Consider the following 17,115-nt stretch of genomic DNA (forward strand, 5'->3'; position numbering starts at 1 on the left):
TCGAGCCTGGATTTACTCTTGAAACAATGGACAGCTGCACAAGTTTGAGCCTGGCTCATGCTATTTAATTCTGTTCTGTCCTCTTGTACCTATCACTTTGCCTCCCATTTCACAATTTTACAAAACGGGTGCAATTTGTAGCCCTAATAAAACATTAATGAAAAAGTTACAAAAAATGATGATATATACATATAAATTTGTTGATAATGTATTAATTCAAAGACTAGAGGTTGTGTCTTATGTAGTACATCAACCCTGTTAGCATAATAAAATGTTTCATGAATCAAAAATATACATAACAGCATCTGTCCTTTGAAAAAGTCTTAAAAAGTTAGTTTCTTATTTTGATACATACACATATCAGTACGGTTAACCCAAGAAGCAGCATATATTAATTTAATATAACTGATGAGATGGCATAATGCAATTTATTAAGACTTAAAGACACCTTTTGTTTAAAATCTTACAAAAACTACTTTAAATTTACTTTCAAAATTGAAAAGTGGCCCATTGCATAGAATGACCTCCTACTGAACAAAGGAAACAGAACACCTAAAAGAAGAGGAGACTGGGAATTAGACAGCTGTAATCATTTTCTTACAGGTGCTCGACTCTGCTCAGGTGTTCATGGCTGCTCCTTCATCATACTCCACTGACCATGCCTGGCCTGTGTGGGGAGTACTGAACAAGCACTGCTTCATCTCATCTCTACTATTCATCTATCCCTTCAGACCTCCAGTGAAAACTGAACAAGACCCCTACAGCTTCAGTGAGAGTTGGAGAATCAGAGGGAGAGATTGAGGTCTCACCTGGGCCTGCAGGAGGTAGAACTCTTGGGTCTGACGGCTCAGAGTTGCCGCAGAGACCAGCACGCCCTGAGAAGTGATTTGGAAGGCATCACCCTCGTTCCCACTGATGATAGAAAATGTGAAAGGAGGTCCATTGTGGGAGGCATCACGGTCAGACACGGTCAGCTGGAGAACACTGGTACCGGCTGGCTGGTTCTCCTATACAACATATGTAGAACGTATTAAAGGTTTTATAATTTAGACCTACAACATTCACACTTTTTTTTTATATCTTAAGGCAAATTTGGCATGTAACAATTTTTACAGCTCACATTGAGAAGCTATGATTATATTTAATATGAGCCAGCAAGCACAGACGTATCTGGTGACTAATAATGATTTTTCCTTAGAGCAATGTTTCAAAAGGCAAATGGGAACAGTATTCGAAATGCATTTAACTTCCATAATGATGAATTTCAGCGTGAAACTCAATAAGCTGTGGGAAATAATGTAGGGAGTCATTATTTTCTAGGGCATACATTATCATCTATTATCTGTTGATATTTGTTTGCATCATAAAAATTAGACTAGAATATTATTGCTTACTTTCATGTACATTTTTATAATTTTTATTTAATATACATTCTTTTTTTTACTTATTTCAGTGATTTTTAATTAGCTTTTATTTTTTAGATCTTCAGTTTTCATTTTTATTTTAGTTAAAGTTTTGGTAATTTCATATGCTTTTATTTATTGTTTTATATAATTTTTAACAGCATTTCAACTTGAACTAAAAAGCTAAAGATTTGAAAGCTTTAATTAATTCAAACATTTTTTTATTGTTTTTTATTTTAAAGCTTTTAGTTAATTTATTTATTTTTTTTAAATTTCTTTATTGAATGAAAACCAATTTTAATAGTTTTAGTGTATTTTAACTAACGACTGCATTGTTTTTTTCATTGTCTAATGTTAGGACACGTGTCAATATTAAGAATTATTACTTTTTGCAGCTATTTGAATGCAAAAACATTCCAATGCATCTGCGTCTAGTGAATTCCTTAGAAAAAGCAGGCATTGGAGAGAGATTATTGACAGTGAAATCACTGTATCGTATAGGAATCAGACCTGTATAATGATGCTGTAGTTTGCCTGAGAGAAGAGAGGTGGGTTATCGTTTATGTCTGAGACATCTATGTTGACTGTAGTGCTGCTGGAACGAGCCGGGCTTCCACTGTCAGAGGCCAACACAGTCAGAGTGAAACCTGAAGTCTAAAAAATAAACAAAACAAAATGTCATCATTAGGTTTCAGGAACAGACTGCCAATGGACCTGCTACTGAGACACCTGAGTGTTCTGTACCTTCTCTCTGTCGAGCTGGCGGGCCACCTTGACCTCTCCTCTGATGGGGTCGATGGTGAAAGGACTGCCTTGATTGCCATCAATGATGGAGAAGCGCACCTGATTACTGGATGGACCATCTGCATCATCAGCCATGACCTTCACACACAGAGAAAAACACACCTGGTTAAGATAAAGATTACTCAGGTATGCCTTTCGCCCTTCTTGCCTCATGAGCCAGTAACTATTGGCTGAGACTCTCGAGGGAAATCAGAAGGCATGCAAGTGAAACAGAGCTGGGTATCAAAGCCTCACTTTCACACTGACAATTTATATTCAGCATGATAAGGCATGAACATCTCTAATAAATGACCAGAGTGAGAGCGAGATAGAAGACTGCAGATTAAAGATTGGTGTGGGTCGCTGAGCTTTAGTTTGGCATTGGGCTGTGTTTGTTTAGTGTGCATGTTCTTTGCTCTGTGTTGATTTAAGGAGATGATGTAACAGAGACCTGTGCAGGGCACAATGAAATCAGAAGTGCTTCAGAAAAAGCAGCTGATGACTCACAGTGAGCACGGTCTTTCCCAGGTCTGCGTCTTCGTTGATCACAGCAGAGTAAATATCTTGGTTGAAGATGGGGCTGTTATCGTTTACATCAGTCAGGTTAATGTTCACTGTGGCCATGTCGCTGAGCGGTGGCGTTCCTCCATCTGTAGCCTCCACTGTTAGATAAAACTCATGTGCCGTTTCGTAGTCCAAAGTCTCAATCACGAAGACACCGCCTGGGAAGAAAAGGACAATGAGATGTCAAGGTACATGGAAAATATCTAAATAATAAAGTATTTATTTTCCATACAATTAAGTAAATTATTAAAGTAAAGAATGAATAAAATGACCAAATTAACAAGTAAATGAATAAACAACTAAATGAATAAAATGAATGAAAAAACCAACCAACAAACAAAAACTGTTTCTAATATATAATAGAAAACAATTGGAATAAGGAAGATAAGGAAAGTGGCAGAAGAAGAATCTTTGTGCATCCTTTATATTTGGGTGAAGTGCTCCACGTTCTTTCGGTTGTATGAGTATTTGGGAGCCTCATAGATGCTACATAGTGTACAATTATAGGTTCCCTATTTTCTCAATTTGAATGCTTGTTAATAATAATAATAATAATAATAATAAGAATAATAAATGTATAGTGCCTTTAAAGAAATGTATTAAAGTGCTTTACATAAAAAATAAAAATAAATAATACATTTGACAATCTATAATAAGTCAACTTAAAATATATAATTTTTTTTTTTAAAGATTTATTTTTGGCATTTTCACCTTTATTGTGATAGGACAGATCAGAGCTGACTGGAAGAGAAGTGGGAGAGAGAGAGGGGGGTGGGATCGGGATTCGAACTCGGGACGTCCATAGCGCAAAAGCTACAATGCTGTTGGCGCTGACAAATATTCAGTATTTTTTGAAAAATATTCAATATAATTTAAAAATTCCAAGTGACTGTGCTTCACAATTTCATCTAAAAGTAGGTTCCATATCTTAGGTGCATATGTAGAAAAAGCCCTATCACCTATGGAAGGTGGAAACGTGTTTGATGGACAACCGAAAGAACATGCTGAGAAAAGTGAAGATTATTGTTTGGGGTATACAGTACATTGTTATAAGATGAGACAAATAATCCAGCACCAGGCCATAAAGTGCCATATATGTAAGCATAAGAACTTTAAAGTCGACTCAAAATTTAACAGAGTGCCAGTGCTGCAGAGATCTCAACAGGGTCATCAAAGCTGCTGTGTTTACCTGTATGGGGGTCGACGCGGAACGCTCCTCTCTCGTTTCCGTTGATAATGGAGTATGTAATCTCAGCGCCTGCTTCTGTGTCTCGGCTGGCTGCGTGCACCCGCAACACCTGGGTGCCCACTGGAATGTCTTCTGCGATGGTGGCAGTGTACTCGCGTCGCTCAAACACTGGAGGGTTGTCGTTAATGTCCAAGATGGAAACACTGACAGTCGTGAGGGAGGACAGACGGCGTGGGCTCCCACGGTCGGTAACGCGAGCACGGAGGGTGTAGAGCGACTGAAGCTCACGGTCCAGAGGATGATCCAGATGCACGACGCCTGTCTCCTCGTCGATGGAGAACACACCATCAGCAGAGTCCAGCAGTGAATACAGGACATCTGCGTTAGAACCTAAACATACACACAAAGCACAATGAGATTAATATAGACATTTAACCCCAAACAATTACAGAGTAACACTGGTTCTATCAGTAATATTTGTGAATTATTCCTTCATTTAACGCACAACTGAAACACTGAATTTTGCTCTTGTCATATTTCTTACTAAGAAAGGACAACCAATCAAGAACCTATAGTGTGTCTGTGTCTTTGAAGTGAAGTGACGTGTGGCCAAATATGGTGTCCCATACTCGTAATTTGTGCTCTGCATTTAACCCATCCAAGTGCACACACACAGTAGTGAACACACACCCTGAGAAGTGGGCAGCCAGTGCTGCAGCGCAGTTGGGGGTTCGGTGCCTTGCTCAAGGGTCTCACCTCAGTCGTGGTATTGAAGTTGGAGAGAGCACTGGTTATTCACTCCCCCCACTGACAATTCCTGCCGGACCTGAGACTCGAACCTGCAACCTTCAGGTTACAAGTCTGACTCTCTATCCATTAGGCCATGACTGCCCCCTTTGTCTCATTTGCTTAACTATAATGACTTATAAATTCATCCTACAAAAGATTCAGTTGTAAAACCTCTGGTCCTGAGCTGCATATCAAGTTTGAGTGAGTGCCACTTATTATATTGAGGAAAGCACACACACACAAACAAACAAGACGAAGATAGAGTACACTAATCCCTCTAATGCATTTTTGAGTAAGCCTCATTTGTGGCTTGCTAGTACAATCCTATCTATCAAGACACACTCTCTCATTATAGCCAGTTAACACAATCTCTTGTGTTCTACAAAGTTTCAGTCAGACCAAATTACTGCAATGCAGCTGCTTTATGACAGTTCAGTATGCATGTAAGTCTACTGATCACTTGACAAACACCTTCTTATGATCATTTCAAGTCTATGATGCAGCAAGCTAGTCAGACCTCCAATGTAAGTGCAGGTAAAAGCACATCATATGAGCGATCAATAGAGTTTAAGTAGTATTTTACTACTTTAGGGGCTTTCAAAAAATAACCAGGGATCTTAAGGTTGTGTGAGGTAAGAATAAGAGATTGGTTGTATTTAGGCTAGACGTAAGTGAAATAGGAATTTACACATACCACAAAATGTATCTGTTTGAGGATATGGAGAACAGAACAAAGGATGATAAGAGAGGAATCCATGCAAATGAAAATCAGAGGGGAAAGTACTAACACAACAGATAAACACTGACAGGCAATACTGTTGCAAAATTGGAGAATATTCAGGGAACCACACTTATATACAAACACAATTTCTATTTTGATATAGTTTTAAATAAATATATCATTGATCTGAATATTGAAGATCTTACCTGTGTCCAGGTCTGAGGCATACAGGCGAGCCACAGGTGTGTTTATCTCTGTGTTTTCGAACACAGTGAAGGTGTAGGGGTCAGAGGTGAACTGTGGAGCGTTGTCATTGACATCTTCGACTGTGATTTCAACTTCTGCTTCACAAAAGCGTCCACCTCCATCCAGAGCACGCACCTTCATCTTGTGCGCCTCCTCTTCTTCACGGTCCAGAGGGAGGAGTGTTTTTAATTCACCTGATAAAACAAAAACACACTTTACACTGTGTTCTAACAAGAATTTCACCAGAGATAACAGATATTCCATGTAAATAATGAGTTTTTGTTAAAACCAGCTGCGACTACGGTGTCGTGCTGAGTTGCCCTGCCCATTATGTAATGTCACCGGTACAAAATTGGTCATAACTGTGTCAGAGTGTTTTGCATTTAAAGGTAAAATCTTTTAAACTTTTGGTCACACAACACAATGTCACCTTCACAAAACTTTTGTGGGTCTTTGAAACCATTTTCATCAAACAATGTTGTTCAAAACCCATAAGACTTTCGATCATCTTTGAAATGCAAATTAAGATATTTTTAATGAAACCCAAGAGATTTCTGATTTGATTTAGGATTTACCATATTTAATGTGAACTATGTATGTGCATTGATCAATGTTTTCATTTAAATAAAATCCTTAATTAAATCGTTTCATCACAATGTTTACAATGTCTTTAATTTGCGAGCCAGCATTCCCTGCCTTCACACTTGGTGTTATCAAAGGGCCAGTGAGTAGCGCCTTTACAATAGCTTTTGTTTACAATGTCTTTGATTGACTTTTTGAAGCATCATTTGGTTGCATGGACTTTAAATAGAGGGACAGAAATCTCTCAGGTTCCATTAGAAATAAAAATTGGCAGAATTTTCCATTTTTGGGTGAACTAACTCATTAATTCATTTGCAATTTCTGTGGATTTATGTAAACTCTAGTTTGAAGGATCCCTGATGCTGCTTCCACACACACAAACAGTTCATTGCTCTCTCATTCTTCATATCTGCAAAGCTTCTTTATGTATATTTATTATAGTTGTCGCTTTCTAAAACCCCCAAAATTCACTCCTCATCAATCACTTTAAACATCAGCTGGCACTGCACTAATGAACAAGACACAATCCAATTCCACTTTAAACTATCTCATCTGTCAAGTCAAGTCAAGAGGACACTCTAAAAACGCCCTCAAAAGAAAAGCAGTGAGAGAAGGAGACAATCGTCTCTTTTATGAGGAACTGATCTGACCTAATAATTTCAGCAAGCGTAAGCTACGTTCCATTGGAGCGGTCACTGATTTAAAATGGCCCTTTTGTGTGCCATCTGTTTGGTGTCGACCTTTTAGGTGGAGAGCATCTCAACGAGGAATGAATGCAGGGTGTCCAAAAGTTCCCCCTCAAGGGAAGCTAAAACCATCCTTGCTCTGAGTGGCTTTAAGAAATAGAAAAGATTAAAGAGGAGAGAGATGTGAGAAATAGCGAGGGAGAATAAAGTGCAGTCGGCATGTGGGCTGCTCGGAGAGTGAGCTGAGAAATGAAGCAAAGGGAAAGTCACCCTCGGAAAAGCAGCCTCCAGGTTTCAGGGGTCTGTTTGGCTCGCACGAGAGCACACTTGGCATTGCTAACTTGCAATAATGCTACTCTTCTTTTCCATGACGGAACGAAGGGGAAAAAAAGCTAAGCGAAGAAATTCTCTGTGCACACTAAACCCACACAGAAGAACAGTAGCGCTCCTTCAGTTTGCGAGCCAGCATTCCCTGCCTTCACACTTGGTGTTATCAAAGGGCCAGTGAGTAGCGCCTTTACAATAGCTTTTGTGTTGAAGCAGTGTGACGCTGTCACAAACCCACTGTTGATTTCTGCTCTCTTTCCGCCTGGAACTGATGTTTAATTCACACAGTTGAGAGACAGCTGATTTGAGTTAATAGCTGAAGTGGGGCAACACTTGAAATGCTTTATTAAAATATTTTGTGTTAATATGTTTGTGTGAATAAAACAGGCAAGTAAAAAAAAAAATTAGAAGAACAATACTGGGAACAGAATTCCACGGTATTCACTGTAAAACAGTAATAAAAGCCCAAGGGTGTACACCCTTCCCTGGAATTATACAAGTAATTAAATTAGAAATCATTATGGTTTTAAATGGGATGTGTGTTTGACTGCGGGCAAAAGTAAATGATGTTGAAAATGTTCTGTGTTTATAAAGCATATATTTGTCTGGCTGTGGAGGCAATGGTCTTAGACTGTTCAGATTTTTGGGGTCTGTAAGAATTACAGCTAATACTGAGAAAAATGTCTTATTATCAGTGTAGACACTTTTAATATTTTGTGGAAACAGTGATACATATTCTTTCAGGATTCTTCAATGAATATAAAATTCAAAAGAACAGGATTTATTTGAAATAGAAATCAGTTGAAACATTATAAATGTTGTTACTGTCACTTTTGATCAATTTAATGCTTTCGCGCTGAACAGCATAAAATAAATCTTACTGACCGCAAACTGTTCAACATTAGTGTGTGTGTGTATTAGTGCTGTCAAACGATTAATCGCATCCAAAATAAAAGTTTTTGTTAACATAATATATATCTGTGTGTACTGTGTATATTTATTATGTATATATAAATGCATACACATGCATGTATATATTTAAGAAAAATAAGTTATGTTTATATTTTAAATATATTTATATATAATATAAATTATATGAATATAAATATATACATGTAAATATTTTCAAAATATATATTGTATGTGTGTGTATTTAAACATAATAAATGTACACAGTACACACATATATATTATGTAAACAAAAACTTTTATTTTGGATGCGATTAATCGCGATTAATCGTTTGACAGCACTCGTGTGTTTATATAAGATTCTATATACTAATACTAAATATATAACTATACAAATACTAAATACTAATGCGTACCTGTCTCAGAGTCGATGCTAAAGTGCTCTGATCCGGCCCCAAGCAGCTCGTAGGAGATCTGTGCATTGGAACGGATGTCAGCATCTGTGGCAGAAACTTGCAGGATAAGCCTACCGGCAGGGGAATCCTCTGGGACACTTTCCATATAGAATGACTGCAAAGAACAGAAAGGGAGGCATGTGAAAAGCAGAAGTGACTTCACAAATGGGATGGCAGTGTCAAAAAGAAGAGAGAAATTAAAGTAAAGAGAAAGAGTTTGGTGATAATTGTGACCCCAAATTAAAAAGAGTGCTAAAAGATTTTCACCACAGGAGTTCTATTAAATTAACATTATTCAAAAAGGAACACAATACGTAAAAGAAGCACATTAGCCCTCACAAAACCCTCTCACAGTGCAAAATCACTCCCTTTGTTTCTTAAATGCTGCATTTCACATAAGGACCTTTTCAAATCCCTCCTGACATTCTCTCTTTCTCTCTAAGTCTCGTCCCATTTAGCATGCACAGCGGGTAGGCTGCGCCCTCCCCTTAACTGACAGAATCAGACTACATGACATTTTGCTGCAATGCACTTCCCACACACACATACACACAAAACTAACATTCATACCTTCTCACAAATTGGGCTATTGTCATTGGCATCCAAGACCTTGACTTCAACCACAGCCTTGGCTGTGAAGGTCCCGTCAGTGGCCGTAATGTTCAGCAAGTAATTGTCCTTCTCCTCCCTGTCGAGAGGCTTCCGCACCGAGACCTTCCACTCGCCTTGAGTATGCTCAATGCCAAACTGCCCCAAGGGGTCTCCACCTTCAGAGAGCACACATGAGAAATGTCAGTTAAACTAATGAATGCGAACGGCAGTTAAAATTATTATTTATTTGTGTGGTTTCCTGCTATATGTGTAGTAGCTACAGTAATGGCTCAATTTATAACTGCTTATATTTCACAAGTTATTGTGAGATATTTTTGCAATGTGTACTCCATGGCATTCATGAAGCTTCACTTCTTATTTGCTTGGACTTCACAATATTAATACGAAGCGTCTATGTAAATAAGTGGCAGTGTGACTTGTTATGCCAATTTCTGTCATCACTCTACGATCAGGCGAAGACGAGTGGATGTAATGAGACCATTCTCTGCCAGAAAGTGCTCATCTCATCTCACGCTTGGCATCGATGTTCGCGTTAATTAATTATCACCAGGGCTGAAACATTCTTGCTTTGTTTCAAAAGTGTCATTGGGAAAATTATCCAGTTTTCTATTTATAATCTCATGACAATTTTATAGCACATCATAGGATATTTCGCTTTAGCTGTAAGTGGTTTCCCAAAGATTATTCATTGCTGGTACTATAAATTACTCCATCAAATACAACTGAAATGAAAATGGTGGTATGCAACTGCTAAAATTAAATTAGAAGTACAAAATCAACATAAGACCTACCTGTGATAAAGTAGTTGATTTGCTTGTTACTTTCCTCTGTGTCCAGGTCTGAAGTGCTAAGAATGGCAATGACTCCACCAGGTGGGTCATCTTCGCTTACTGTGCCCTTATAGATCTCTGCTGTGAACCTTGGTGGGTTGTCATTCACATCTACCACTGTGACATCCACCTTGGTACTGGCCATCAGCTGGACTTTGTCTCCACGGTCAGTGGCTAAGACTGAAACAGTGTACTTGTTTTTTTTCTCACGGTCAAGTTCCTTTAATGTGGTAATCCATCCAGTTTCACTGTTGATGGCAAACAATTCTGCAATGTCCTTTGTCTCTTGGTTGGAATCGAGATTGTAAACCACATGGCCATTAGTGCCCGAGTCCAAGTCTGTGGCCTTTACCTGTATAACAGAGGTGCCACCTGGGAGATTCTCCACAATGAAAGCTTCATAAGGGTTTGACTCAAAGAGCGGTCGATTATCATTGACATCCTTGACCTGGATACTGATGTCCACAGCGGAGACAACTTTGTTACCATCATATTCACTTTGTGCTTGTAGGGTTAGCTGATACCATTTGGTGCTCTCGTGGTCAAGCTTCTTCTCCAGCTTCAAAGATCCTGAGCTGGGGTCAACCACAAATACCTCATCTTGGTTGCTCTCAGGAGTATTCCCTTTCACCAGGCTGTAAAAGACTGGTTGATCACTTTCGGCCTGAATGACATCTATTTCTGAACCAAGAGGAAGATCTTCATCTATGGCAAACCTGTAGTGGGACTCTATGAACTTTGGCACCGGGACCTCGGGAGCAAGAATCCTGACATAAATGGGAACGACAGATGACTTGGCAGGATTTCCGCCATCTTTTGCTCGTACAAGAAACGTGTAGAGCTGATTCTCCAATCCAATGAGGCTTTCCTTTGTTACAATGACACCACTAAACTGGTGGATTTCGAAATTCTCCTCAACATTGTCTGCATCTCCTTCAATAGAATAGGTGATGTCTGCGTTACTACCTTCATCCATGTCGGATGCTGCAATCTTAAGTATGGTTGTTCCTCTTGGCATGTCAGAAGCAACATTGACTCTGTAATCAGCAGCTCTGAACTGCGGGGCATTATCATTGATATCGGTTAAGATCACATTTACAGTGCAGAAGCCAACTTTGCCACCACCATCTTTAGCAATTAAAGAAATTGGAATTACTTTTTCTAGTGCATTCTCTCGGTCAAGACTCTCCAAAGTGAAGATCTCTCCATTTTCAGAGATTGAGAACTTGTCTTTTGCAATGTCATTGACTATATGATAAGTGAGTCTTCCATATGTACCAGAGTCCTCATCTGTTGCTTGAGCCTCAGCTACCAATGTTCCAACTGGTGAGTTCTCAAGAAGCTCAACTACATAATCCACCTGGTTGAATGTAGGATTGTGGAAGTTAGCACTAATAACATTGACCTTCACAATAGCTGAACTTCTGAATACACCATCTGATACAGACACATTGATGTTGTAGAGGGACTCCATATGGGGTTTCCGGTGGTTTGATATTACTATAGCCCCAGTGTTTGGATCCATTGCAAAGTTTTGCCCCTCATTTCCAGATGTAATTGAGAATTCAAGTTTACCACTATCTGAGTTGTCAGCATCGGAAGCCTGAACCTGGGTGACAAAGTGGCCACGAGGTGCCAGTTCACTGACCGTAGCTTCATAGACATTCTGTGAGAACACTGGAGTGTTGTCGTTAAGGTCTGTTACATCAATTAACACAGTGACCTCACTGGAAAGGGCAGGTACTCCACCATCAACTGCTCTAATTATCAGCTTATGTGAGGGTTTTTCTTCATGGTCAAGCATCTGAGTTGACCAGATTGTGCCCGTGTCACGATCAATGCTAAAGTAATCAGAGCTCTTATCTTTATCTTCAACGATCTGATAAAAGAGAACTTGGTTGTTACCAGTATCGGCATCAGTAGCTGAGACTTGTAATACGGACGTCCCGATCACTGATGCTTCCGAAAGACTTGCATTGTACAGTTCGGAATGGAACACAGGTGGGTTGTCATTAACATCTTCCAAGATTACGTCAACAAAGACTTCAGCTTTGGCACCGGTTAGCGAATCGGTGGCCCTAACGCTGAGTTTATAGGCTGGGTGGGTTTCGAAATCCAAAGGCTTTACAACATGAATGACGCCAGTATTGAAGTTGATGGAGAACTGATTAAGAGGATCCCCTTCTGTGATTGTGTACACTATTCTAGGGCCTTCAGAGTCATTAGCCTGGATGTGTACAACAGGCGTCAGTAACGGTATGTTCTCTGAGATCTCCAGACTGTAGAAGGCTTTCTCAAACACAGGCATTGCTTTGTTTACAACCATTATTGGCACTTGAACAGATGAGGAAAGTGCTGGTTCACCTCCATCTCTGGCTACAACGGTGATTACAAATTCAGTGTTAAGGGAGTCTTTCTCAAGCTTCTTTGTTAGTGAGATTTCACCATCCATGCTGATCTGAACAAACTCATTTAGCTCCTGAAGATGGTAGTTGATCTCAGCATTTCTGTCAACATCTGCATCAACCGCAATCACTTTTGTGATGATGTGACCCACTTCTGTGTCAACCTGCACCAGTGCCTGATATGGTAAATTGACAAACACAGGTGGGTTGTCATTGACATCCTCGATTACCACAGTGACAAGGACATGGGCTGTGTCAAATGACTTATCTTCTCTGGTCACCTCCACCACAATATCAAATATGCCTTGCTCTTCTCGATCAAAGGGTATGCCTGTAGAGGACAGTACTCCCGAAGTACGGCTTATTGTGAATCTCTTATCAGGGTTCAAAATGGTATAAAACAAAGGTTCATTGACTTGGTTTCCCACTGCAACTATTACAGCTAAAGTCTTCTTCTCTAAGGAATTTTCTGGTACAGAGGCCTTGTATGATTCTTGGGTGAACCTTAGAGTGCTCTCCTTATTCTCTCTGACATTTATTTTTACCAAAGCTGTTTTAGAAAACCTGCCATCAGACACCCTTACTCTGAGCTCATACCTGCTTCTAAGCTGAGTGACATTTTGAATAGTGATAACCCCTGTGACCGGGTCCATTTTAAACTTCTCTCCAATATTGCCTTCGACAATAGAGTAAAAGAGCCTTGAATTTGGACCTGAGTCTGCATCTGTGGCATTGACTGTGATCACTTCCACTCCTTTGTAAGTTGGAACTAAGACTGTGGTTTCATATAGATCTTGGTTGAACTGAGGCGGGCAGTCATTGACGTCCAGGATCTCAATAGTAACGTTAGCAGCCTTCTCTGCAAAATGACGGGGGATTCCCATGTCGTGGACTTGTACAGAAAAGCGAAACACAGATCTTAATTCGTAATCCAATTCGCTGATGGTTCGGATTGCACCAGTACTAGAGTCGATGGCAAAGTAATTATGAGCAAATGGCTCAACAATCTGATAGACCAGTCTAGAGTTAGCATCATGGTCAGTGTCTAAAGCACGGATGACAAGTGGTGTGTTGTCTTTGGTGAGGACTACACTGTTCACTGGAGAAGACTCGCTGACCATTCCAGTGAACTCATCTTGAATAAATATAGGTGCATTATCATTCTCATCCTTCAAGTGAATCAGTAGAGTAGTGTTACTAGCCAGGCCGGCCATGTTGGTTCCCTGAATGGTTAGTTTGTATGATGGAATAGTCTCGTAATCCAAAACTGAATGGGTCACAACCACTCCAGAGTTGGGGTTAATGTCAAATGCTCCATTTACATTTCCGTCTTTGATCTGATAGAACACTGATGATTGGCTGTTGGCGGTAACTAGACTCACAAAGGCTCCAGGCAGAGCGGTTTCACTGACTTCAGCAGAAAACTCCTTCTCTTCAAATTTAGGGATGGCATTATCAGAAATAGTGACAGTTATGTCAACAGCAGCAGTAGCACTAAGTGGTGGTGTGCCTTTGTCAGAGGCTTTCACAGTTAGTTCAAATCGGTTCTTGTTGCTACGGTCCAGCTCCTTCGCCACAGTGATGGTGCCCAGGATAGGATCAATAGCAAAAGAATTGGCCACGTTTCCTAGGAAGGAATATGACAAAGATGCATCAAACACTTGCTAAAAGGTTTAGATTTTAATTTTCAGAACTTGTTAATTAAAACATTTTGTGTCAAACTTAATTTAATTTTAAAATTATGGGTGCATTGATTTAAAGTTAAAAATTATAAACCTTTAGTTTGTTTTGATTAATCTATAATGAATATTTCAGTTTGTCAAAGAAAGTAAGCATCTGTATTGTCTTAGACTAATCAGCTGCCTGAGCGTCAGTCATTCAGTATGTGACCTGAACAATGTTTGCTGTCTCATACACACACACACACACACACACACACATGTTGGTTTATGTGGTTTACGGGGACTCTCCATAGGCGTAATGGTTTTTATACAGTACAAACTGTATGTGCTATTGTCCTACACCAACCCTACACCTAAACCTACCCTTACAGGAGACTGTCTGCATTTTAGTAACCATTTAGTTTGTTTTTTAAGCCTTTTGATTTACGGGGACATAGGCAGTGTCCTCATAAACCACCTTCAAATTGTAATACCTCTGTCATACCCATGTTATTATACAAATTTGTGTCCCCATAAACCACATAAACATGCACACACACACACACACACACACACACACACACACACACACACACACACAGTACATTTCAATTAGCTTCTGTAATCTCAGACATTTCAAATATGTGCATTCTCAAAAGGCCACTTGGCGTCATATCTGGGCTATGCTCTGCTTTCAAAACTCTCACAGTTTGGTGGACTGCAGGACCCTTGGCTGCCACATTCAATATCTCCCACGTTTTCAACTCTAAGTGGCCAGCATTGGCCACTCCTGTGGATCTCTTAGTAGTATCCCATGTTAAAACAAAGAAGACAGGATAGGCTTATATGCTTTGTCTCTTTCTAATTACTATTGGCTTTCCCGTGTTCAGACATCATATGTATACAATATGTAGTTTCCTGGACAAATTGGATAAAAGTCAAAGCAATCAAATCAACCAGATGGATTACCTGACTCAATGCTATAGATGATCTCAGCATTCTGCCCTTTGTCTTTGTCAAGAGCAGAGACCTGAAGCACTGCAGAGCCAATTGCAGCAGACTCAAACACACGGCCCACATACGGTGAACCAGAGAACCAAGGTGCATTGTCATTGGTGTCCTGCACATTTACAATCACACGCACCAGGTTCCGCTTCACAGGAATGTCCTGATCTCGTACCTGCAGTGTGGAGGGCAGAGGAAGGGGTATATAAAAAGCAATTCTCCAGTAATTTCAACACTTTAGTTACAAGCTTATGTGAAACACATAAAACACTTTACATTCAGGAGATTCACCTCCGTGTCGATTGAATTAAAGAGAAAACAAACAGCCAGGATCATTTATGGTGAAGGATGGCTGACTAGCTAACATTTCTAAATCAGACAGAAAAATCAATTGGACAGATGATGCTGTAAAGCAAGTAGCAGACCACATGATCTTACCATGACAGTTAGTGTATGTTGGTGCATGGTCTCATGGTCTAGTCTCTCTGCAGTGTACAACACCCCAGTTCCAGGATCTAGTCTGAACTTGCGTAGACTGAACGGGTCAGTGCTACTGAGGAGGGTGTAAGTTAGCTTGTTCTTCTCATCCTGGTCTGTAGCTGTAATCCGTAACACCTCTGTGTCAGGTGGGGTATCTTCAGGGACATTCACTTCATACTTAGACTTAGAGAACTGGGGCCGATGATTGTTGGTGTCGATCACTTTAATAAGAACCTGTAAAAACAAACGATAAGTAAATAAATAAGGCCTTGTTTAATGATCTAGTTTCAGTGGGACAATTTCTTTTAAATAATAATAATATCAAGTACGTCTCAGGTTAGATTCTAAGTGTATTACTATGATAACATGATTGGTATTCTATAATGAATGGTTAAAACCATAACATACACTAAACAAATAAAATATCTGGCTAAAAACAATCACTTTAAGTGGGCTTAAAGAATGTATCAATGCACTTAAAAGATCCATTAAAACACCCACATACAACATACTTGGCAAAACTTAGTATGACATTTTTTTTTTTTACAAAATAGAAAGAAAGATCAGCAGGTAAGTAAGGACAGGCCAGTTTAACAACCATCTAGTGATCAATGAGGTTGACTAGTGAGTTTATCTATATATTGTTACGCGTTACTGCAAATTATTTCAAAAGGATTAATTAAAAGACAAAACCTCACATCTCTTTGCCTGTCAGCTCAGGTAAACCCTCACAGGTAAGCTGTGTGTCTAAATTCATTCTCTTTAAAGCTCCGCCGCCAGAGCCATCAAAGCACCGCTTTTGTAACAAATGAATTGCTTTCAACAATATATTTCTAGACAATTACTACTAGACTTCAAATAAGCTGCTGTGAGCAAGGTTATGCATAATCTGTAGGTCTCCGTTTGTTTGTGAGGACTGTGATGGTTGAGCGCGAAGTTGAATGAAGTGCTATACTGTAGTTGTCTGAATATCTGTCAGTTACCACATTAAATATAATGCTGCACTGTCTGATCAATGCTTAGTTTGCATGATCCATATATTAAGCACTTCTTTAACACATTAGTCAACTACTAGTTGTTCAGACTAGTTGATTTAAAAAAAAATTGCACATCATGAGACTGAACTTATGTTTGCCATCTTAGACCTTAGGGGTTTAGAACTCTTATCACAGCTGCTTTGATATTAACCAGATCAAACCTGTAATAATTTAAATGACTTACATTCAACAATGAATGTTAAAAACCCAGCATGAATTCAAATGAGTTGTGGCTGGTTCTGATAACACTGCATGTTGACATTTTCTTTGGTTACAAATTATTGTATCGTGAATGCACAAGGATGTGTTTCATTAACAGTTTAAAGTCCTACAGTGAGTGAAATGCCAAGGTTATTCCACAGCATACTTATGAGTGTTTTGACTTTTTAGCAATTCTCAATACACACACTTCTTGTACATAGGCTAATGCA

General features: G+C 39.4%; 1 protein-coding gene across 9 annotated transcripts in view; it reads right to left on the reverse strand.

Annotated features, from left to right (window-relative positions):
- The window catches only part of fat1a (FAT atypical cadherin 1a), an 86,373-nt gene that overhangs the window by 13,108 nt on the left and 56,150 nt on the right, over nucleotides 1-17,115 (reverse strand). For all 9 annotated transcript variants that reach the window (XR_009269409.1, XM_058767222.1, XM_058767533.1 and 6 more), the window contains 11 exons: nucleotides 15,606-15,881; nucleotides 15,132-15,342; nucleotides 10,058-14,128; nucleotides 9,225-9,421; nucleotides 8,616-8,769; nucleotides 5,656-5,889; nucleotides 3,940-4,329; nucleotides 2,694-2,908; nucleotides 2,148-2,285; nucleotides 1,914-2,057; nucleotides 810-1,007 (listed from right to left, as the gene is read on the reverse strand). Coding sequence is in view for 8 of the 9 variants with exons in the window: in XM_058767222.1 (XP_058623205.1) it covers nucleotides 810-1,007; nucleotides 1,914-2,057; nucleotides 2,148-2,285; nucleotides 2,694-2,908; nucleotides 3,940-4,329; nucleotides 5,656-5,889; nucleotides 8,616-8,769; nucleotides 9,225-9,421; nucleotides 10,058-14,128; nucleotides 15,132-15,342; nucleotides 15,606-15,881 (6,228 nt within the window). In the remaining variant the exon portion in view is untranslated. The remainder of the gene's footprint in view (nucleotides 1-809; nucleotides 1,008-1,913; nucleotides 2,058-2,147; nucleotides 2,286-2,693; nucleotides 2,909-3,939; nucleotides 4,330-5,655; nucleotides 5,890-8,615; nucleotides 8,770-9,224; nucleotides 9,422-10,057; nucleotides 14,129-15,131; nucleotides 15,343-15,605; nucleotides 15,882-17,115) is intronic.

The sequence above is a fragment of the Onychostoma macrolepis genome, chromosome 01 (genome assembly GCF_012432095.1).
Source record: "Onychostoma macrolepis isolate SWU-2019 chromosome 01, ASM1243209v1, whole genome shotgun sequence".
In the NCBI taxonomy this organism is placed as follows: Eukaryota; Metazoa; Chordata; class Actinopteri; order Cypriniformes; family Cyprinidae; genus Onychostoma; species Onychostoma macrolepis.